The 23,234-nt window shown below is 58.4% G+C and overlaps 1 protein-coding gene across 4 annotated transcripts; it reads left to right on the forward strand.

Annotated features, from left to right (window-relative positions):
* The first annotated feature begins 1,879 nt into the window (after window positions 1-1,879).
* On the forward strand, window positions 1,880-13,636 carry GFI1B (growth factor independent 1B transcriptional repressor). 4 transcript variants are annotated; one of them, XM_045467396.1, is made up of 7 exons: window positions 1,880-2,053; window positions 8,571-8,690; window positions 9,151-9,288; window positions 9,731-9,993; window positions 10,584-10,721; window positions 11,741-12,005; window positions 12,822-13,636. In XM_045467396.1, exons 2-7 carry the CDS (start codon window positions 8,591-8,593, stop codon window positions 12,998-13,000), a joined length of 1,083 nt encoding a protein of 360 aa, XP_045323352.1. In that variant the 5' UTR covers window positions 1,880-2,053; window positions 8,571-8,590; the 3' UTR covers window positions 13,001-13,636. The 4 variants fall into 4 exon arrangements, with proteins under 4 accessions (XP_045323352.1, XP_045323354.1, XP_045323353.1 ...); XM_045467398.1 differs by having other exon boundaries at window positions 1,886-2,053; window positions 11,840-12,005; XM_045467397.1 differs by lacking the exon at window positions 1,880-2,053 and adding an exon at window positions 3,419-4,174.
* The last annotated feature ends 9,598 nt before the right edge of the window (window positions 13,637-23,234 follow it).

Consider the following 23,234-nt stretch of genomic DNA (forward strand, 5'->3'; position numbering starts at 1 on the left):
GAGGACCCAGCACAGGGCTGCTGGAGGGATTTAGCCCTTGGGAGAGGCTAAATGAAGGTGCTTCATTGCCACGGCTGCCTGCTAAGGCCAGGGGTGTTGGAGGGCACCCGGGGGCTGGGAGGTTTCAGACGGCAAGGGCCTGCCTGATGCTGCATGGGGGCTCCGCAGGCCTGGACCCTGCTGTCCCGCAGAGGGGTCCCAGTGGCTCCCGAGAAGGCCTGCTTTCATTTCCATTCCGGGCTGGGATCCTGGTCTAGGAAGAGAGCCCCGGAGCTGGTTACTAAAGGGGGGAAGATAAAGTTGGGGGATTACAACCTTAGAACAGCAGCTGGCCTGCGTCTACCCATCTCAGCAGCTTTACCCCAAACAACCAAACACCCCAAATGCAGAAAGTGGTGGGTAAAGGAAGCCACAAAGAACCGCGAGACCATTGACTATGTCAATAAAAGCTGCGAGAGAATTGGGGAGGCTCTGAATAAAATCACACTCGGTGGAAAAAGAAAGACCCACTGGTTACGCAAAACAGAACTTTTTAAACATTTATTCGTTCTTGAGAGACAGAGTTCCTGGGGAGGGGCAGAGAGAGAGGGAGACGCAGAATCCGAAGCAGGCTGCAGGCTCCGAGCTGTCAGCACAGAGCCCGACGCGGGGCTCGAACTCACGGACCGGGACATCATGACCTGAGCCAAAGTGGGACGCTTGAACCGACTGAGCCTCCCCAGGCGCCCCTGCATAAGCAAAATATAGATGTGCACATATAATACGTGAGGATGGGAAGAAATGGGAATTTGTTCTTAATGCCCTTGGATTATTTTTTAAGTTTTCTGTATGATGACACACAGTTCTAGCTGACTGTCAGCAATGTGCAAGATCCAAAGAATACTCCAGATGTTTCTACACTCTCTCTCCACCAAGGAGAGACGGAGGGCCGAGGGCCGTGGTCTCCTGTGTGCGCCCTGCGTGCTGGGACCCACGCCCCCTGCGGCGGGAGCAGGCCCGGGTGACCTCGAGGCAGGACCCAGTCGCAGAACAGCCTCGCCCAAGACCCCCTTTCTCCTCCTGTCGGTCTCATCGGACCTGCGTGTTACCTCGGGGCTTCCTGTCTCCAAACTTGTTTTCTTACGAGGGAAACATAATCTCTCCAGCGCTGGGCTGGGAAGGCATGCAAATCAGCCTAACAGTGCTCGGTTTTGTGAGTTCTCCTCTTATGCAAAACCTCCTGAAATAAATCAGTCATCCCTAAGCCGTGGGAGGCTTGAGGGGCACAGGAGGGAGAAGGTGGGGGAGCAGGGGATGGGGCCCCAGCCTACCCCCGGGTCTCCTCGAGGCCGCCAGATGGCGGCACGCGCAGGGCCTGGGGCCCAGAGTGCAACCTGCAGGTGGCCGAGGGGCTGGCTCGCGGGGCAAGCGCCCGCCCCGGGCTGCTCCTTCCCCTGGGCTGGGGTCAAGTCCGGGGAAGCGTGAATTTGAACTTTCTTCTCAAAGGTCACCTCTGCAAGGACGAGTGGAGCCTCTCTAGGGGCCGTCTGGGTGGCTTTGGAGCCCCGCGCTCCTGGCTTGGGATGGAGGGAGAGAGACAGAGACAAAGGAAGGAAGGAGGAAAGTGACGAGTTTGTACAAAATCACGCGTACGAGGCAGCACTTTATTTTCACGTTAATTTCTTTTTAATGGGATGATTTAGCCGCTCCTTTCTCTTCCAGCAGGTCTGGGGCGCGGAGGGGCGCAGAGCGCGGCTCCCAGGGCGGAGGGCTGGCGGGGCGGGAGCGCCGTCGGGCCCGGGAAGCTTTGATAAGCAAATGCCGGGGCGCTCTCTATTGGCTGCTCCTTCACCGCCAGATTTTGACACAAATAATCAGATTGAAAATCAAGGAGGGGAACAGAAGAGGGAAAAAAAAAAAAAAACAGAGAGAGAGAGTGAGAGAGGGAAAGGGGAAAAAAAAAAAAAAGGAGAAGTATCTATTGGAGCAGAGTCCGAGGTTGACAGAGTGGAGCCGGTCCCCGGAGAGGCTGAGTGAGGTTCCCACCAAGACCCGTGACCGACCCGGACGCCAGGTGAGGGCTCCATACCAGCCTTTTCTTTTTAGATTTGCATGTGTGACTTAGGTTGTTTCCAGGCAGGTTCCCGGGGCCCTTCTGCAGTCATGGGGAGAATAAGGTGGGCTCGGAGATCTCTTCCATGGGGCGCAGCTTTCAGTGTTTGAACCGGCCGGGGAGAAGGCAGTGAGAGGCAGAGCCCGTATGGGAATGACGCCCTCTGCCAACCGTGCATAAGTACCCTTTCCAAAACCCCATCGGGTCTGCCAAGGATCACCTGCGTGTGCGAGGTCATACCCACACCCCGGATCTCCCAGGGACCTGGCCAGAGCGTGGGGCGACACTCCTTGAGGTGCCTGGCTTGGGGGGGGGCAGCCTGGGGCACAGCTGGCTGTGTCCCCCCCCCCCACCCAGCCCTCTGAACTTGCCTTGTCTATAAAACAGGAGTGAACCCCAGTTCCTGGGACACTGAGAGTGAGTGCCCTCTCATCCAGAGCCTCGTGAGGGGAGAAGGGAGAGTGCCTTGTCCGCTGCCCTGGCCCCCAGCCTCCAGGAACGAGAGGGCTGTAGGAGGGCACATGTCGTCTCAGTCTTCTCTACCTAACTTTGGAGAAAAACCCAAGTTGAGAGTCTGGGCGTCTGGGGTGAGGTCCCCGCTCTACAACAGGGCTTGTTAAGGGGGAAGGTGGTCCCTAGAATCTCTGTGGGTAGCTGCTTGTGTACATTTTTCTGAGAGAGTCTGAAGTTTTCACGAGTCGCCTAGAGGGGGCTAATGAATTTGCAGGCTCCGAACTTGGTTCTGGTACGAGCTAACTGAGCTGCACCTGCCCGCGGGGCTCACGCCTCCTAATATTTCTTCGTAAGCAACGGACGGGGAGAAGATTTCAGTCTTAGTGAGCTGGCAAGTTTCTCGTCCTCGGAGGTGGTACACAGGGGACCCTTTATATACGGAGATGTGTGAGATGGCCTTCCAGCTCAAGATCTGGGGGTCGGTATGCTGGTTTCCCTGCAGAACGTTCCTGGGGAGCATCAGAGACCCCCATCTGGGTTGCGTCTGACGGATGGAGTTAGTCACAACCAATGCAGAACATTTTCTCGAGGTTTTCAGGAGGGTGGGTGGGGTGGGGGTCCTCTTGGAGAACCACAAAGACTCCCGACGTGTCTGGGGCCAGATCGCCACCAGGAAAATCGCCTGATCACATGTGATCTCGACCCTTTTCGGCAACAACAGAAAACCTCACCCTCCTTAATTTAGAGGGAGGTTTTTTTGTTCATTTGCTCTCAGGCATTCAGACCGATGGGAGCTGCTCCAGTTCAGAGATGTTGGGGAAACGTGTTGTTCGCTCATTTGTGTTCTCATTGTGGTAAAATACACATCACGGGAAAGTGACCGTTTTCACCATTTTTTGAGTGTGCAGTTCTGTGGCATTAAATGCATTCACAATGTTGTGCAACCATCACCACCGTCCATCTCAAGAACTCTCTTCATCTTCTCAAACTGAAACTGCCCTTTCTGTGTCTATGAATCTGACTTCTCTGGAGACGTCGTAGAAGCCGAGTCCTATGACATTCGTCCTTTCGTGACTGTCCTATTTCGCTTACACGTGCCCTCAAGACCCATCATGTTGTGGCAGGTGTCAGCACCTCCTTCCTCGATACGGCCGAATAATGGTCTGTTGTATGGAACGGCCGTATTTTGTTTGTCCACCCCCTGCTGATGGACATTTGGGTTGTTTCCTTCCATCTTTTGGTTATTGCGAACAGCGCTGTGATCAATTTGGGTAGACAGGCATCTGTTTGAGTCCCTGCCTTCCGTTCTTTTGGGTGTAAGCTCAGAAGTTGGTTCACTCAGGATAATTGCAGTCTCTCAACGTAAGAGGAAGACGGGAGAAGTGCTTGCAAATTTCAAATAAGAATAATGACCGCTCTCCGCGCGGGGCCCCTAACACCGCCCCGGACCCATTTCCCCTGACTCTTACCTGGAAAAGGGTTTTTAATTTTTGTTTGTGTTTCCCCTTGAGTCACGTCTTTAAACAGAAAGGAAGTCTGAAGCGTCCTCTATCACTGACTCTGAGAAACAACGGAGTCTTACCCAACCCTCCCAAAAAGGGAACCCGGGTGATGAGTTTCTCAGTCAAGGTAGGTCAGTCCCGCGTTGAAGGTCAACAAATTGTGCATGGGATTTTAGAGCAAAAGGGAAGTTTAGAAATCTCTTAGTCCAACGGTCCCTTTTGAGAGATAGGAAAACCAAGCCCCAGGTTGGAGGCTGACGTGGTCAAGCTCAAGGTCGCAAAATCAGCCCCAGCCCCACGGGAGGCCCGAGGTGCCTCGTCGTGGGGAAATCACAAGCCTGCGGCTCTGCGTCCGCCTGGAAGTAGGGGTGTGGGGCTGAGATTCTGACCCCGGGGTCGGGGCACCCTCTATCGGGATCGAGGGTTTTGGACGAGATGTTAACACCAAGTCTCTTTCCGGAGGCCGATACCATCAAGACCTCTGTTTCATGAAGAAATCTTAGGGTTCTTTCACAATCTCTGCTCCGAGCCCTTTCTCAGAACCGTCGAGTGAATCAAAACGGTGTGGTTGTTAATTAACTACAGTATAGGTGATTGGTTCCTGTTTTTTTTTTTTTTTTTTTTTTTTTCTTTTAAACTCAGCTAACAGGGGCCAAAAGGAAGTTCTCGCGGTGTGTTTGCCCCCACGGGCGCTTAAAGGCTGGGCCATGAGGCTGGCTGTGCCTCCCTGCCAGGCTGAGCTGAGAGAACTTTCTGGGGAGGGAAGGGGAGGAAGCTGGGGACTCTGAGGGGATCACCAGAATGGGCCCTGAGGGTCGCCTTCCTCCAGCCGGGGACCCTGCAATCCGGGCCCCCTTGCTCATGCACTTGAGCTGTCCTGGGTTCTAACCGGTTGACCTCTATGGGGTCCTCAGGCTCTGAGCCCAAGGGAACACCAAAGCTTCCTGAAGGAAGTGTTTCTCACCTGCTTCTCCACTCAAAGCTCTTCAGGAACCCACGTGGAACTTCTGGGTTCTGAAAAAACCCAGAGGGATCAAAAGAATTGGATTCCCCCCCCCACCCCCATCTCGCCCCACCCACCAGCCTTCCCTCCCTGCTCCAGGCGGGCAGAACCACAGATGCCCACGGGCAGAGCCCTGGGCCAGGAGTTCAAGTCCCAGCAGAACAGGAACACGGGGCCTGGACAAGCCACTTTCCTCTCTCAGCCTCAGTTTCCCCCTGTGAGCCTGGAAGCCAACCTTGTCCCCAGTGGGTGTCAGTTTGGTGACATCATGCACACCAGGGAGCTTCAAATGCCTTCCTTAGCGTGCGGAAGGAGTTCCCTCTGCACAGAGTAAGCACCCGCCCGGTGGTCTGACGGTCAGGAGCATAGAGGCCTTGGGGGGCGGCCTGGGATCTGCTGGGGATCATGAGCCAGTCTCTAAGCCTCCGTTCCTCCTCCGTAAAATGGGGCAGTAGCAACTCAGCCCCCAGGTCAGAATTAACCGAGCTAAGGCCACGCAGAGGCTGGCCGCAAGAAGGATCTCCTGGGATTCCAGCACTGAAGCTTTAAGGCCTGCCTTTGGTTCTGACTTCCTAATAAGATACTATATAAAAATAATAAATCATCTTTTGATGGAGAGACCATGGTCCCTTGGAGGCCTCTCCCCGCCCCCCCCCCCACCGCCCCAGAACAAAAAGCAAAAAAAAAAAAAAAAACCAAAACCCAGTCCCCACCTCCCCCTGTGTGTGTGTTGGGGGGGACCCCCGCTGGCTCTGCCTAGGGTCTGGCCTCCCCAGGGGGTTCCTGGGGCCAAGAGTTAGAAGGGGAAGGAAGGGGGCTGTGAGGAGCCCGGGCCGGGGAGGGGGAGGGGCAGGAGGAAGAAGACTGTCCCCGGGAGATAAGGCCACCGCAGGCTGCCCGACAAGCCTGGGGGGGGCCAACAGGCCAGGCAAGCCTTGTGAAGGCAAAATCTGACAGCTGGATGGGACCCCAGGGCCTTCAAGCCCCACCTCTTCGTTTCAGATCCCAGAGGGGAAGGGCCTGGAGCATGTCCCTGGTCCTGGTCCAGGGCTCAGCCCTGTCCTCAGAGTGCACCTGCTTTGGGCGGGGTACTGGGAATGCAAATGGACAGGCCAGGACAGGATGTGGGCTGTGCCTGCCTTCCTGAAGCTTCTTCTCCCATGGGCTGAGACGCCACCACCTGCTCTGTGCTCCTGCAGCCCAGGCCCCACGCCAAGCACTTTGCACATTTGTTTGCAAGGAGGTCCTTTCTGCTCCAACAGTCGCAGGAAGGTGGGTTGCGATCCCCATTTAGCAGATCTGGACACGGAGACCTACAGTGAGGAGGGCAGGGCCTAGGATGACCCGGGAGCAGAAGGGTCTCTCCAGACTCCCGATGCCCTGAGGGCTCTGGTGAAGGGCAGGCAGGCCTGGGCACAGCTGGGGGGGTCCGTCTCCTGCCTCGTTCGGGGTCCTCCCTGGGGGAAGGAGTTCCTCCCTGGGCCTGCTCCAAAGGCAGGGATCCAAGCTGCTCTCTCTAATCTCCCTCCTCCCAGCCGGTTCCTTGCCTTGGCCTTATCACCCAGCCCTGGCTGTTGTTGGAGCAGCTATAATCCTTTTCCCGCGCTTGGCCCTATGGTCCCTGCAGCCCTCCGTGGCTGCTGGCCTGGGGAAGGGGGTTCCTGCTCCAGTGCCCGGGAAAGGGACCGGCAGAGGAGCCACCGGGAACGGCATTGGCAAAGTATTTCCTGCGCCCCTGCCTGGGCATGGCATGGGGGTGAGGAGGAAGGAGCACCACCCAGATGCTCTCTGTCTCCCAGGAGCCCTCAAGGGAAGCCGGGACCATCAAGGTGTTCTGGCTCTGCCGCTCCCGGACCCCCGCCCGGGGCCAAGTACAGGTCCCTTACTGATTTGGGCCTCCTGTCTTCCCCAACCCCCTGGCCGCTGCCCACTGCTCGGTTCCTGCAGTTGGTGGACATTGGCCTCCTTCTCCACGTCCAGCCTCCCAGTAGGGTGCACTGGTGGTCTTCTCCGGCCTTGAGCCCCACGTGCAACTCCAAGCCTCCCCTCCACCCCCATGCAGAGAGAAGGCTCCTCCCTCTCTGGGCCCTGGACTCCCGGCTGGGGCCATGGACAAGGGGCGGCCCTGCTCTGGCTGCATCGGCACCAGGGTAATGCGGATTTGCTATTGGGGTGGCCCTGATGCAACCTGCCCGCCCCCCCGTCCCCTCCCCACATGAGAGACCCTGGCTGGCACTAGGCACCTGGGTGCCATGCCTTACAGAAAAGGCAGTAGGCCCAGAGAGGTTAAGCATCTGCGCCCAAAGCACACAGCGGGTGAGCCGAGATTCTAACCCATGAGCATCTGACTCCAAAATCTGCACTCAGACCACCCCTTTCCGTGGCCTCCAAATGCAGACGCCACAGGGGTGAAATTCAGCTTTCTGGCTGTGGGGTCCACGGGGGAGACACCCCTGCCCTTCCTCCTCTGCTCCCAGTGCAACTCAGGGCGTGTGGACAGGAGCAGGCTGACCCTGGGGGTTTCTAGAAGGTGGGTGTATCAGTTTCCTGGCAAGGGAGCAGTAGGGGAGGGAAGGTTAGGATTTCTGCCATAGGAAAGTACTAGAAACCGGGTGGCTTAAACACACAATTCATGCTTGCAAGGTTCTGGAGTCTAGAGATCCAAACTCAAGGTTTCAACAAGGTCAGTTGCCTTCTGGAGGAAGGAATCTCCAGATTCTGATTCGTGGATTTGAGCCCCACGTCAGGGTCTGAGCTGACGGCATGGAGTCTGGAACCCACTCGAGACTCTGTGCCTCCTTCTCTCTCTGCCCCTCCCCCACTCTCTCTCTGTTTCTCTCTCTCCCTCTCAAAAATAAATAGACATTACAAAAAATGGGTGGGGGGTGCCCTGGGTGGCTCAGTCGGTTAAGCATCCGACTTTGACTCAGGTCATGATCTCACGGTTCGTGGGTTCGAGCCCCACGTCGGGGTCTGTGCTGACGGCTCCGAGCCTGGAGCCTGCTTGGGATTCTGGGTCTCCCTCTCTCTCTGCCCCTCCCCCGCTTGTGCTCTGTCTCTCTCTGTCTCTCAAAAATGAATACATGTAAAAAAAAAAAATTAGAAAAAAATTTTTTTTTATCTGCAAAGACCCTATTTCCAAATGAGGTCACATTCACAGGTTCTGGGGAGTCATGAACTTTTTTTTTTTTTTTTTAATGTTTATTTATTTCTGAGACAGAGCATGAGTGGGGGAGGGGCAGAGAGAGAAGGAGACACAGAATCCGAAGCAGGCTCCGGGCTCCGAGCCGTCAGCACAGAGCCCGACGCGGGGCTCGAACCCACGAACCGTGAGATCGTGACCTGAGCCCAAGTCGGTCGCTCAACCGACTGAGCCACCCAGGTGCCCCAGGGGTCATGAGCTTCCGGGGGACACTATTCAACTCAGGACAGTGGGTTCTGACTACAGGAGGCGGCTCCAAAATACAGAGAAGGTTGTCCTCTTGTCCTTCCCAACCGTCCTCGCCCTCTCTCCGTGCAGGTGTGGGGTGTGCGCTCACAATGCCACGCTCCTTCCTGGTAAAGAGCAAGAAAGCTCACACCTACCACCAGCCCCGCCTCCAGGAAGATGAACCCATCTGGCCTCCTGCCTTTAGCCCTGGTGAGTCAGAGCTCCCCTGCTGTGCCCACCCGGGGCTCCCTGTCCCCCGTGTTGGGAAGTCTGCAAGCAGGGGGGGCACGGCATATGTTGGTTGAACGAATGAATGAATGCACCCGTCCCTTCTGGCCCCTTGGGATGACGGAAGCTTCCGGATTGGAGCTGGCCCTCCGCAGCTGACATGTGGGTCCTAACCAGAGTCAGAAAAGATCTAGGGCTGAGCTCAGGTGCTCAGAAAACTAAGCCTGGTCCAGTTTTCCTTCTGGGTCCCCTTTGGCCTCAGCCCTGCTCCCCCCATCCTGGGGCCCGGTCAGGGCTCGTGCGCATGAGCAGCTGGGGACAGCAGCAAATGGGTCTCTGGGTCCCCATCATCTTGGGAAGGGTGTCTCCCGCCCCACCCCCTGCTCCCTCTGGACTGCCCAGAGCTGTGGCCGGTGGCTCTGATGGTCTTGTCTCCCCACAGGGGCCAGGGACCAGGTCCTGAGCAACGATCCCGTCCTCAGCACCCTGTTCCCGAACCAGCGCCTGGCCTGGACTGACCTCAAACGGGAAACAGAGCTGGAACTGGACCAGAGCCTGACCAGGACGGCCTTGGTGCCAGGTAGGCGGGCTGGGACCCCCGGCCATCCACAACCCCCACCCCTTTCCGCCCCAACCAGTGCAAGTGGAAGGAAGGGTGGACGGACTCTGGAGTCAGGAAAGAGCGACAAGGTCACCACCCAGATGCGATCTGAGCTCTCCAGCTTCTGCCTGGCCCCCTCTCGGACGGGGAGCTCATACCCAGCTGAGAGCTTCTGTGTGGTGGGCGGGCTGGTACAGTGGGTGAGGTGGGCACTCTGCGGGTGCTGAGGGCGTGTTTCCGGGGTGAAAAGGTGAGGAGCCACAGTGAGGACCCAGGCCCGCTCCCACAGGAAATATTTGGGTTACAGACCCAGACCCTCAGCGTGAGGTCGCTAGGTGGGGAGGGGTGGGGAGTGGCGCCCTAATGATAAATAAATGAATCGCCACCATACATGTGTAGACACGCGTCCCGCTCTCCACAGAGGGCCCCGCTGTAATGCCCCGATCCCAGGACAGGGACTCCGACTCACCCCCGTTCTACAAGCCCAGCTTCTCCTGGGATGCCCTGGCCTCCTCCTATGGCCACAGCTACCGGCAGGCCCCCTCCACCATGCAGTCTGCCTTCCTGGAGCGCTCCGTCAGCCTGTATGGGAGCCCTCTGGTGCCCAGCACTGAGCCGCCCTTGGACTTCAGCCTCCGCTGCTCCCCGGGCATGGACGCGTACCACTGTATCAAGTGCAACAAGGTAAGCAGCTGGGGAGGGGGCGGCGGTGGGGGGGGGGGGTGGCTCACGGGCCCTGCTCTGCATCCCCTCTGCAGGTCCCTGGCAGGGGCAGGCATTCACAGCCGGGGGTTCCCTGTGCTGCGAATCTCGGGTCCTTTGGCGGGGTCAGGGCTTCAAAATGCTCGTCCCCATCGTGGTGTTTGAGCCCTGACTGGCCGCACTTGACGCGCCTGAGCCCTGGGACGTGGGTGAAAGGCTAAGGTTCAGAGAGGTTGATTCACTTGCCCCAGAGCACACAGTAAGTAGACGTCAGTACCAGCGGGCTGACTATTCGGCCTCTAGAGAGGGCCGGGAGGGACCTTTTACATGCCCCCACAGCCCCCATTTTAGAGACAGGAAACCGAGCCACAGAGAGGGAAAGGGACCTTCCCAGGACACACAGCAAAAGCCAGCAGAATCGGCAACCCCGCGCTTCCCCTCCTTTATGCCCGTCTGTGCCTGGGCACGGAGGTGGAGGGGTGGGGGCGGCCTTGGGACCCCAGGCCCGGCTCCCCATCCGCAGTACCCACCCCTCCCCCCCGCCGTGGCCTCATGCTCTGCCCTGCCCTCAGGTGTTCTCCACCCCACATGGGCTCGAAGTGCATGTCCGACGCTCCCACAGCGGGACCCGGCCCTTCGCCTGTGACATCTGTGGCAAAACGTTCGGCCATGCCGTGAGCCTGGAGCAGCACACGCACGTCCACTCCCAGGTAGGCAGCTCGCCAGGCACCGCCCCCCACCCCCGTCCTGCTCTCTGCTGCCCCCAGGAAGCCTGGGAGCTGTGCCTGGGTCTCTCGCCCTGCCCCTGAGGGTGACACAGACCAGGGGTCCTTCCCTCCCCCATCTGGGTCCTCCAAATGTGCTCTTCCTAAAAATGATATATATTTTATATATATATAAAATGATATATATTTTAAAATTTGTTCTTTATAGAGAATGTTTGTTCTATAATGCTCGTTATGTTACAGTTTTCCCAAAACTGTATATAATATATACAATTATAACAAACTTCACTCCCTGATGGACCAAATCAACCTCACGTGCCGTTGGAAGAGGCTCCTGGCCCAGTGGGATTTCGGGGGGCACAGAGATGTCTGTGACACGGAGAAATGATCCTGCCCTCTGGGTGATCAGTGCAGGTGTCCTCAGCTTTGAGGCTCTCGACTTCGAGAATCTTGGGGTCGTGCTTCAGTGTCCGTCTTGTCCCACGTAGCCCTTCTTGAATATTCCATTCCAGGGAAAGCACCCGAAATGACCGGAGTTGCTAAGACCGGAGTAAATAGAAGCTGAGGCAGGAAAGGCAGGATATGGTCATGAGAGCTTGTGAATGCAACATGTGCTCAGCTCTCCACCCTTCGAGGTCATGACTGCTGTTGTAATGTCCAGATGAGGAAACTGAGTCTCAGCGGGGGGGAGGGGGTGGTTAATGACTTGCCTGAGGTCATGTTGGCCTATAAGGGGCAGAAGCCAGAATTGGGCCCCAATAATACAGACCCTTAACCACAGTCCACGACGATGCCCCAGATCAGTCGGTCTATCAGTCAGTCAACAAACGCATGTCGAGGCTTATTTTGCGTGGGATACTGTAAAGGTTCCAGGGAAAAACCCACAGGAGGCCACTCAGGCCCCATGTCTCGGCCCCCGTTGGAAATGCAGAAATGGGGGTCTCTGGGTCCTCTCCTCCAGGCCCCGTTCTCGAGGCCACCCCAACGAGTGTCCTGTTCCTCAGGGGATCCCGGCAGGGCCCGGTCCTGCACCCAGCGTGGCAGTCCCGGGTCTCGAGGCCCCGCCTGCGCCTGACCCCCCGGGGCCTCGTTTCCTCCGGCAGGAGCGCAGCTTCGAGTGCCGGATGTGCGGCAAAGCCTTCAAGCGCTCGTCCACCCTGTCCACGCACCTGCTCATCCACTCGGACACGCGGCCCTACCCCTGCCAGTTCTGCGGGAAGCGTTTCCACCAGAAGTCGGACATGAAGAAGCACACCTACATCCACACCGGTGAGGCGCCCCGGGTTCCCCCGCCAAGCCCGCCCCTGCCCAGGCGCAGCCTCTGGGTGCCCCCACCCTCCTCTGTTAAAAGGTCCCCCCCCCCCCCCGGTTCAGCCGAGGGGGGTCAAGTTACACAGTGAGGGGGCGCTCCCCTCCTCGCGGAGGGCCGGACGCACGGTGCTATTTAAGCACACATTGAGCGCCTGGGAAAAACACCAGGAAAGAAACGGCAAACGTGTGCTCTCTGGGTAGAACTGAGAAAAGCAGGCGACTTTGTCTTTCATTCCTTCATGCCTCCAGCCATTCGCTCCCTGGCTGCTAAGCGAGTGCCTCTGTTGCACCAGGTGCCGGGCACGTTGACAAAACAGGATGGACCCAGTCCCTGCCTGATCTCAGGGGGCGTAGGGGGTGACAGAGTTACAGTATTCCGGTCGGGGGGTGCAGGGGGTGACAGAATTGTAGTATTCCCGTCTCCCTCTTATTTTTTTAATGTTTATTTATTTTTGAGAGAGAGAGAGAGAGAGAGAGAGAGCACACAAGCAAGGTAGGGGCAGAGAGAGAGAGGGAGACAGCACGGAGCCCAACGCGGGGCTCGAACTCACAAACTGCCAGACCGTGACCTGAGCCGAAGTCGGAAGCTTAACCCCCTGAGCCGCCCGGGCGCCCCTCCTGTCTCCCTTTTGTAGCTCCTTTCGAAAGTGAACGTAGGCGGGCCGTGAGATAACACATGGTGAAGTTCGGAGAGCAAATGCAGGGCACCGGGGCGGGGGGGTGGGGGGGTGGCCTGGCACCAAGGCCCTTGACCCCGTCCTTGCTGCCCCGCAGGTGAGAAGCCACACAAATGCCAGGTGTGCGGGAAGGCCTTCAGCCAGAGCTCCAACCTCATCACCCACAGCCGGAAGCACACTGGCTTCAAGCCCTTCAGCTGTGAGCTGTGCAACAAAGGCTTTCAGCGCAAGGTAGACCTGCGGCGGCACCGGGAAAGCCAGCACAATCTCAAGTGAGGCTGCACCCGCCCCCGGCTCCGGGCCAGCCCGCCCTGAGGTCCCGAGACCCAGAGGGAGGCCGGCCTCATGCACCCCCCACCCCCACCCCGGTCCCCTGGAGTCAGCACCGGACGGGAATCTTGCAGCCTGCTTTGAGACTCACGAAATTGCTGTGTGACCTCGAGCAAGTGGCTTTCCCTCTCTGGACCGACATGTTCCTGCGGCAAAGGGTGGGGACTGGGTCGGGTCTTTTCTGAGCTGAAGTTGTATAGAGATCTAAGAGCTTGGGCGCCTTCCCCAGGGCAGAGCCCAGAAGGCCAGTGTAGCCCCCTGTGGACAGGGGGAGGCCGAGAATAGACCGGAACTGGGACCCACAGAGAAATCTTCCCCCTGCCCACTGCCCTTTGTGCTGAGATCTGGTTTTCAGCGGGCCTCTTTCTGGCTGCCACAGATGTCCAGAGCCGTCTCCTGCCCCAGAGGGAGGCCCGACACCCCTCTGCTTCAGGCAGTGCTGCTGGCACTCAGCCGGCCATGGGGGTTCCAGTTCTGCTTTGAGGCCATGGGGCTGGAGAAAACAGCAGTTACCGCCATCAAAAGCCTGTCCCTCTCAACTGCTGTAAATCCAAATAAAGACACAGATTTATTTACATTTGACCCGCGTCTAACAAGTGCCTAGTGGGTGCGAGCTGGCTTTGGGAAGGGATGGTAGGGAGCTTGAAAAGGCAGAGAAGGCGGGGGCGCCTGTCTGGCTCAGTCCGAACAGGATGTGCCTCTTGATCTCGGGGTTGTGAGTTCGAGCACCACGTTGGGTGTGGAAATCACTAAAAAAAAATCAAAAGCTAAAAAAACAACACACACACACACACACACACACACAGAAAGCTGTGGAGTTGCTGGCAGACAGGTTGGGGGACGTGTGCTCAGTCCAAACTGGTGAGCACTGGAATAAAGTGTAAGAGGCCCTTGGGGCAAGGTTGCCGGGGAAGGGGGAGGCTAATGCCGTGCGAGCAGGTATCTGTTTTCTGGCTGCTGTTAATGAATTACCGTGACGTTAGTGGCTTAAAACAATACGAGTTATCCTCGTGCGGTCCTGGAGGTCAGGAGCCCCAAATGACTCTTACGGGGCTACACCCAAGGGGTTTCCAGGGCTGGAGCCTCCAGGGGAGAGGCCGGGGGCCGCCCTCAGCTTGTGGCCGCTTCATCCGTCTCGAAAGCAGGCCTCTCTGACCCTTGTTTCCACCTCCTGCGTTATGCTTCTGCCTGGCCTCCCTCTTGTAAGGACGCTTGTGATCACATGGGGTTCACCTGGACGATCCGGCATAATCTTCCCATCTCAAGGTTCTCGACGTCATCGCCTTGCCATGTGCTGAATAATGGCCCCCAAAGATGACACCCGCGTCCTAATCCCTGGAACCTTATATGGCAAAAGGGACTTTGCAGATGTGGTCCAGTGAAGCTTGACGCGGCCCTTCACTAGCTGTAGAATGTGACAGAGGGTCCTTGTCCATTGGGAGGATTCCCTGAGGCCGTGCAGCAGTGAGCAGGGCCATGAATGTCCTGCCCATCCTCTGAGGCCCACTCAAATGCTGCCTCCTCCATGAAGCCTCCCTTGGTTATTCCAGCCAGGAGCTCTCCCACCTCTGAAGGCTGAGCTCTTTGGGCTTCCCAGCTCAGGACCCACTGAACCTGCAATGGTTGTATGTGGGTCACTTTCCCCTCTGCCAGAAGGTATTCTCTGGGCTCCAGCCCTCAGCACCAAGCCCACGCCTGGCCCACAGCAAGGGGACACTTCGGAATGAGTCTCCTCCAGGTACCGAGTGGGACCCAGGGTTCCCACACACCGAGTCTAACCCGCACAACCCTCTGCAAAGGAGGTGTCATTATCCTACACAGCAGGCAAGTGCAGAGCTGGGATTACAATCTGATTCAGGGGCAAGATGGCAGCGTTCTTCAAGTCTCTGTTGACCCTTCCTCCCAATGACCCCGGCAGAGGCTTCCCCCAGACCTCCCATCTGCTTGAACCTGTGGGGTCCTGAGGCCTCCTGGAGGATGGCAATCCCTCCTCCTAGGCTCTGGGTCTGGCCAGGCAGGACCCCTCCACACTTCATTCCAGAGGCGTTTCCTGTTTACTGTAGCCAGAAGTGCCCTGGCAGGTGTATGAAGCAGAGGTAAGGGGTTGAGATTTGCATGGGAGGGTCGTCTGGTCTCCCCATCAGGCTCCCAGTTTGTGGGGTTTCCCAACAAAGTCTTGGAGACCATCTGCTTCCTCCTCTCCCCCAGTCCATGGACACAGAGGGACCCACAGAGGCAGATGGGCATGCCCAAAGCCACACATGGGGGCCAGGCCTGGAATGGATCCGTGTCAGGGGCCAGGGAGGGTGCTGGGGACACACACACACACACACACACACACACACACACACACACGGATAGGGAGCTGCTTTGCATGTTCTTTGTTTGCTAAACAAAGCCACACCAATATTAGGAATTTGGCCACTTCTGCAGCAGGGCGGGGTGAGAAAGAGAAGCCGGGCTCCACGACAGACAGACACACACGTTTCTTCATCCGCGGGGGTTCCAGAGCTCCCTTCCACCGAGCCCCCCGTGGTGTGGGGGCTGGGGGACAGTGGAGGCCGGAACCCCGTTTGCACGTTGCTGAGAAAGGGGGCCAGTGCGGGCAGGTGAAACTTGCTTCCTGTCCCAGGGGAGAGAGATTCAGCCCCGTGTGGAGGGGCCTGGGGGTCGCTGGGGGGTTGGGGGCTGCTCCGCAGATGCGCTGAGCCTAAGAGCCATGCCGCCGCCCCTTCCAAAGTCCGCACCCTCGCACAAGCCCAGGGCTGTCGCAGGCAGGGCCGCGTTCCCCGGGGAAGGCTCAGGAACCAGCACGTTGCCCGTCGTGAGCTCCCCGTCCAAGTCCTGTCTCCTTCAGGACCCGGGCTGCGCTCCTCGCCCTGGGCTGGGGGCCGCTCGGCCGGCGCAGGGGAGCCCCCCCCCCCCCCCGGGCCCATCCTCCACTTGCGATCCTCTTCTGCCGCCTACCCGCTCGGAAATTTCCACGCCTGAGTCACAGCGTGTGAACCGGAGGACACTGTCCAGCCCTGTGAAGACCGCCCACGGCTTCCCTTTGCCACATACGGGGACAGGAGCCCAGAGAGGGGAGGCCGCGGCCCAAGGCTATTAGCCATCGAGGGGAGGCCGCGGCCCAAGGCTATTAGCCGCGATGGCGCACAAAATCCAGCCTAGTGGCCCCCGGGGCCGTGGGATTGATTACACAACCCTAGGGGGGCTCTGTTTACGTAGGATACCGTGCACATCGTGGCCTCTGAAGTTATTTGGTGACCGCTGCCCTGACCCCGCTGCTGAAAGGCGGGTGGGCGTGGCCAGGGGCACGGGACACTTCAGGACGCCCTCAGCAACTCCACACAGAGCACCGATCTACTCGACAGTAAGTAACAAAATTAGTGTTAGCATAGTTTACTTTTTTACTTTTTTAAATTTTTTAAATGGTTATTTATTTTTCTTTTTTTTTCTTTTTTTTTTCTTTTTTTTTTTTCAACGTTTATTTATTTTTGGGACAGAGAGAGACAGAGCATGAACGGGGGAGGTGCAGAGAGAGAGGGAGACACAGAATCGGAAACAGGCTCCTGGCTCTGAGCCATCAGCCCAGAGCCTGACGCGGGGCTCGAACTCACAGACCGTGAGATCGTGACCTGGCTGAAGTCGGACGCTTAACCGACTGCGCCACCCAGGCGCCCCGGTTATTTATTTTTCAGAGACAGAGAGAGCACAGGTGGGGGAGGAACAGAGAGAGAGGGAGACACAGACTCCGAAGCAGGCTCCAGACTCCGAGCCGTCAGCACAGAGCCCGGCGCGGGGCTCGAACCCACGAACCGCGAGATCGCCACCCGAGCCGAAGTCGGACGCTTAACCGACGGAGCCCCCCAGGCGCCCCAACGATCTTAAAATATTTTAATATTGAAACAAACCAGCCACGTTAGGGAACAGAATGCAACACCAGGATTAATTTTCGGATAAAATGTCGTGTTAGCGATGGTAACTTCGGGCCACATCTAGCCCCTACGCTGGGCAGTTCCCGTGGACGTGGCCACATCCCACACGGCAGCCAGGCCCTGCCAGCCCTGGGACCAGGGCCCCAGGAGGACAAACTGGGAGATGCCCAACGGAGCCCTCCATGGAAATTACTGATAAGGATGTAAATGTGTCTCCCGGGGTCAGCCCAGAATTCTTGTGTGGTTGACTTGGCCCCAACCTGTCCCGGCTGGTCCCCACCTGCCCCCGCCCAGGGTGAAGTGCACTGGCCTGGAAGGAACAGATGGGCCGAGGTGAGGAGGCAGGGTGCTGGGGCAGTGGAGTAAGTGGAAGGATCTAGAAGAATAGGACCTATTCCGAACATTCCCAAGAAACCAAAGGGACTTCCCTCCAGCCCCTCAAGAACCAACCCCCAGCCCCTCACCATCATGACCTAGCCTTCACCGCCCTTGAGGGCTCCCACTCAGTGTGGGCACACACTACCCCAGAGGGAAGGGGCAGGACCAATAAAGGGAAAGGAGTGGGCAGAGAATTGAGGAGACAGGATCAGAGAAAGAAGACCTGGGCTGGCCCGAGGCATATGAAGCCAGCTGGTCACCAGCAGTAGGACAGAGCCTGGTGTGGGCTAGGGACAGTGTAAGGGACCCAAGACCCACAAGAATCTTCTAAAGGCACGGGAGACCTTGACTGCTCAGGAGACCAGGGCAGGAGCTCAAGACAGCTCAGCTGAGCTTTAGAAAGAGGATTCGGTGGGGGGCGCCTGGGTGGCTCAGTCGGTTAAGCATCCGACTTCGGCTCAGGTCATGATCTCGCGGTTTGTGGGTTCGAGCCCCGCGTCGGGCTCCGTGCTGACAGCTCGGAGCCTGGAGCCTGCTTCCGATTCTGTGTCTCTTTCTCTCTCTGCCCCTTCACCTGCTTGCACTCTCTCTCTCTCAAAAATCAATAAACATTAAAAATTTTAAAAAAAATAAGAGGATCCGGTGGGTGTCTGGAGTGGCCTGGGGAGCTCATGAGTGGGGTGCTGATGCCCAGGCTGGTCAGGGAGGAGAGGGCTCCCCGAGAAGGAGGGAAGGACACACAGAAGAATAGCCAGGTCATTCCAAGCCACCTTCCTGGAATTCTAGACAAGCAGCAAGGTCTTTCCCCCAAAAAGGCCTTTAGAGAATTCTTGACGCCTTGCACACGAGCCTTTGCCCACACCTCTGCCTGGAACACCCACTTCCCTCCCGGGACCCGTCTCTCAGCCTGAAACCTGGCTCAAGTGCATTAAAGCTGTCAGCCACGTGTGCTCGCCCCAGGACCTTCCATTTCTCCCCCAGGAGTTTATGTTAAAGGAATGGTTGTGGGGGCGCCCGGGGGGCTCAGTCGGTTAAGCGTCCAACTCTTGGTTTGGTCTCACAAGGTTTCCTGGGTTCGAGCCCCACGTCGGGCTCCGCGCTGACAGCCCAGAGCCTGCTTGGGATTCTCTCTCTCCCCCTCTCTCTCTGCCCTGCCCCTGCTCTCTCTCTCTCTCTCTCTCAAAATAAATAAATAAGCTTTAAAAAATGGAAAAAAAAATTAGTTGTGGATGGTCACACAGATTAGCTCCCAGAGCATCTTCTGAAGCCCACTGGTGATAGAAAAGAAAAACAAGGTGAAGTTTCCTTAGTCGGATTAGTCGCAGTGTCCTAATCTCCGACGAGAGGAGATGGGCTAAGTGAGCTGTGGGGCATCCAGACAACGGACGTCGTACGGCCATTAGAAGGAGCCCCCGCGTGCCCCGCGAGGCCTGACCAGAAGGGTCCTCGGGGCTGCGGCGGAATGGAAAGCCTGTTCTAGCATAGCCTGCCGGTTCCGTGAACCTGCGTGCACCTGCGGACCCTCAAAGACACGGAGCTGAAGAAAATCCGCCCACCACTGGTGACACCTCTTTCTGGGGGCTGGGAAGGACCGCTGGACCGCCCGCCCTGTCGGCGCTGTCTCTAAAAGCAAGGAGACTTGGACTGGTTGTGTGTGTGGACTTTTCCAGCTGAAAAAAACTTGAGGAGGAGATCGATTTTGCGGAATAAAGGGGTCGACACAGGGAGCCAGTCACGATCCCTGAAGTGAGAGGGCGGTTTAAAAATCAGTATGCGCCCTCCGATTCCATTTTGTCCCTCACACGCGCGGAAGGAAGCTGGGGAGGATAGGGGACGGCGTTATCGACAGCCGCTCTTGCTAAGCAAAGGGAGCTGTGGATATTTTCTCCCTGTATTTTTCGGCGTGTGTGTTTCATTTCTCGGCAGTGGGCGCGCATGATAACATGATCGCTAGAGTTAAGAAAGGTGCTTCCATCGCTCAAACATCATTTCCCTGCTTTGAGGTTTGCCTTGTTGCACCTCTGCCCCCGACCCTGCCGCCCACCCTGCAGGCTCCCCGTCGCCGGACAGGTCCTTTTCTCCTTCACCAGTGTGGGAGGGCTGGCCCCCGGCTCCGCAGCCCTGGGAGTCCCCTCCCAGCAGGCACTGGGTCCAGTCCTTTGCGTCCCGGCCCCCCACAAGGTCTCGAGTTGAGGCTCCCCTGTGGCAGGTGGGGTGGGACCCCTAAGGGGAGGCCCCTGGCTTGGGGGTGGTGGGGCGGACCCTGGACGCGCAGCGCTTCCTCTTGGCCTTGGCGATGGGCCGGACCCTCCCACGCGCCTCCCTGGTGTCCAGCTCTGAATGGGCCCCAGACGGGAGCCAGGCGGGCCCCGGGGGTTCTGACGCTGGGGACCAGCTGCAGGAAAGCAGGAGGAGGGAAATCTGAGGCAGGGGCATGTGCCGAGCGGCCGGGGCTCAGGTTTAGCCTGATAAGTTTATCACGCGGTGCCGGCTGCCAACCGTCGGCTTGGAGCAGGCCAGCGGGCCTGGGCAGGAGCGCGCTCCCAGCCGATAGCGCCTTCCAAGTGTTATCAAAGGCCCGGTGGCCCAGGGAGCGGGAGAAGCGGAGCGGGACGGAGGGAGAAAGAGACTTGCAACCATTTCACCCCAACGACAAGAGCCAGGGAGGGAGAGGGCCCCCGAGGTGCCTTGGGGGGGGCCCTCGACATCCCAGCTACGCCAGCAAACACAGTTAGGAATTAGCCTCGTGCAGGCTGGACAACCCCACTTCTCCCTCGTCACGGATGCTGCCGGCGGCCCTTCTGCAAGGCCTCAAGAAAAAGTCTCCTTTTCTGGAAGGTTCTTCACCCCCGAACACGTGAGGGAACCGGGGGGGGGGGTGGTATTTCTCCACCATTCTTGAGAGTGAGAGTCAGACTCAGTCTAGCCCCCCGAACGCCCAGCCTGGGGACCGGTCACCCCCTTGGAACCACCACTCAGGATTCAAATGCCTCATCATCCCTGCCTCTCGCGAATGAGGAAACGGGGTCTCAGTGAGTGCAGACGAGGGGCAGGGGGACCAGGACTGGGGGACGGGAGGGACAAGAGGCTGAGGCCTGGTGACCGCCACCCCCCCCGCCCCCCCCGCCATGTTGGGAGGGAAGAAACGCTCGTGGCCACGAAGGGGAAGTTTCTCCCCAGCTGGTGCTGCTCCGGGCCACGGCACAGGGGCGCAGACAGACTGACTTCGGCTGTGAAAGCACCTGTCGGGGACCAGGGAGACCCCGAGGTCCACAGGGCTATAACTGGGGGGCAGGCGTGGCATCACAGTAGACTTAAAAATTCCCTTTTCTAGACTTTTTCTTTCTGCGTTTTCCGTGAAAGAAAAGAGCGGACAGCTGTGCTCCCGAGAGCCCACATGACAGCCCAGGCCCGTGACCTTCCAGAGGCACATGCCACAGGCCAGGCACCATCTAGGCCGGCGGGGAAGCTGACACAAGGCCTGCCCTCAGTGGGGACGCGGAGGAGAAACAGAACAGGGAGGCGGGGAGGGGTGTCGACATGGGGGTCGCCGGTTCCCCGGGTGGCCAGGGTGGGCCTCATTGACAGGGCTAATTGTTCCCTTCCTCAAGAGGGAAGTGGGGAAGGAGAGAGCCCCAGACAGAGTCAGGAGGCTGGGGCATCAGTCTGGCCCCTGCTTGGCCAGGTAACTTTCAGGCACTGCCCTCTGGGCCTCTGTTTCTCTTGTCTGTAACAACGACACCTGTGGTCTTTAGAACTCTCTAGATCCCGTCTGCAGGCTCCAGGGTCCCAGATGTCACGTCATCAACTCTTGAATGCCGGGATAGAGAGCTGGGGGTGATACCCGGCGGCTTGGGGGGCCTGCGGTGTGCACGGGGGCAGGGCGAGCGTCCGCACGCAGGGCGCGGCTTCAGACGGAGGAGGCCTGGGAAGTGGTTCCTGACACGTTCCTGCAACTTAGGCCTCTGCCACGAGTGTCTCACACTTACTGAACTCAGAAGTGCAAGCACTTTACAGGAACGAACGCTTCGAGGGAGGCGTCATCATCCCTGAGTTCCTGGGGGGGAAACAGAGGCGAGGCCGGAGAGGCGAAGCGACGTGCAGGCACCCCGGCCGTCACCGGGGCCAGCCCTCGGGGACCCCTCTCAGCCCTGAGCCGCCGCTGTGCACAAATACAGTTGTTGTTCTTGCTGAAGGCTCTGACTTTGGAGCCCCGGCTTCCAGGCTGGCACCTGGGGCCCGGCGTCCTCCCTGCCGTCGCATGGCGGGCTGACCTGGGCTCGCGGGGCCACCCCTGCGGACAGCTGGAGCCACAGACACCAGAGCGAAGCTCGGAGCTATTTCTGCAAAGGGTGACTTGGGACTTCCTCCCAGATCTCTTAAAAATAAAGGGGTTATCGTGGCCCTCAGGCTCCTTCCTCCACACAAGTGAACCCTGACATGATTTCTGGGGAAGGCCTGAGCCCCCGGGCCTCCCTCGGCCCAGCGAGGACTTATCTCTGAGCTCAGTTGGGCAGCAGGAAGGGAGGGAGGCGACCACCGCGGGCAGCTCTTCCTGCCCCAGAAGCCCCTTTTGGGAGCAGCGGGGGATGTGGCCACTGACTCAGGGGCGTCAATCACCCCTCTGCCCCGGCCTGCGGTTGCCCACCAGACTCTGAGGGGAATCAGAAATCAGGGAGCAGAGAGCATTCTGGGGAAGTTCCAGCATATCCAGCCTGGCCTCTGCTCCAGACCCTCCCACTGCATCCAGCAGGACCCCTGTCTCTGTCTATGGCCCAGCATCCATGCTGGTGGCACATCTGTCTCCACTAGACTGCCAGCCCCTGTGGGCACCTGAAGATCGGCCCCTCCCTGCAGGAAGAGTGAGGGGCAAGGTGGAGGGACCAGGTAGGCCCAGGCTGGGGCCACCTCTCCCTGCCACCGGGTAGGCTGTGCGGCAGAGAGAGGGGCCAGGGGCCCACCCACACCCTCGGGGGATCTCCTCCCCCCTGCAGGTCTCAGACTTTTAGTCCCAATAGAGGGCAACTCTCAGGGTCCTGAGGAGCGAACCCCAAGACTCCGTTCCACAAGCATTTGTAGGGTGTCCACTCCGGGCTGGGCCCTGGTGGGGCAAGAGAAAAGGCAACTAGGAGACGGTAAGAGGCTGAGGGGCCACCAAGCCCAGCCCTGGGGCCAGAGAAGTCTTCTTGGAGGAAGCAGACGTGTGAGATACAAAAGGAATTTGATCTGTCAAAAGTGAAAAGAGCTGCCCCAAGCCAAGGAAACAGTAGTACAAAGGCCCTGGGGAGACAAAGGCCTCAGGTTGGCCCCTAGCGACACTCTCAACCTGCTGGGGGCCTGGGGGCCACCCAGCGCCCCCCTTGGGCTGCCAGAGGCCAATGCGTAAAGCCAGGGTGACTTAGAGGGTCCCGGGAGCCGTCCTGTGGGAGCTCAGTGCCCAGCCACATTCGCCCTGCCTCACCGTTGGCACTCGTGGTCCCTGACATCCAGTCCCCAGTGGCTCACAGAGTGCCCTCCCGTGGCCCAGTCCCCCTCTGGACTCCTTTGGGAGGGAGATTCAGGCTTCCAGAGCTGAGTGTCCCCAAGGCACTCTGCAGAGGCCAACAATCTTAGCTGGAAACCGTCAGGGTTCGGGGTTTCCTCCTGGCCGGCTCCCCAGCGCCCCTCAGCTCAGCCTCAGACTTATCACTGCCCTCCAGCTGTCTCGCCCCCAAGCCCCCTCCAACCACCTCCCCCAGATGATTCAGCAAATCTTCCCTCCCTGGGGGGAAAACAAGGGTGAAAAAAATCACAATGTCAGATTACAAAGCCCCAACCGTAGGGCAGGCCCCTGGCAGGGAGATAAGGGTCCCCCGCTCCCGCCC

The sequence above is a fragment of the Leopardus geoffroyi genome, chromosome D4 (assembly GCF_018350155.1).
Source record: "Leopardus geoffroyi isolate Oge1 chromosome D4, O.geoffroyi_Oge1_pat1.0, whole genome shotgun sequence".
In the NCBI taxonomy this organism is placed as follows: Eukaryota; Metazoa; Chordata; class Mammalia; order Carnivora; family Felidae; genus Leopardus; species Leopardus geoffroyi.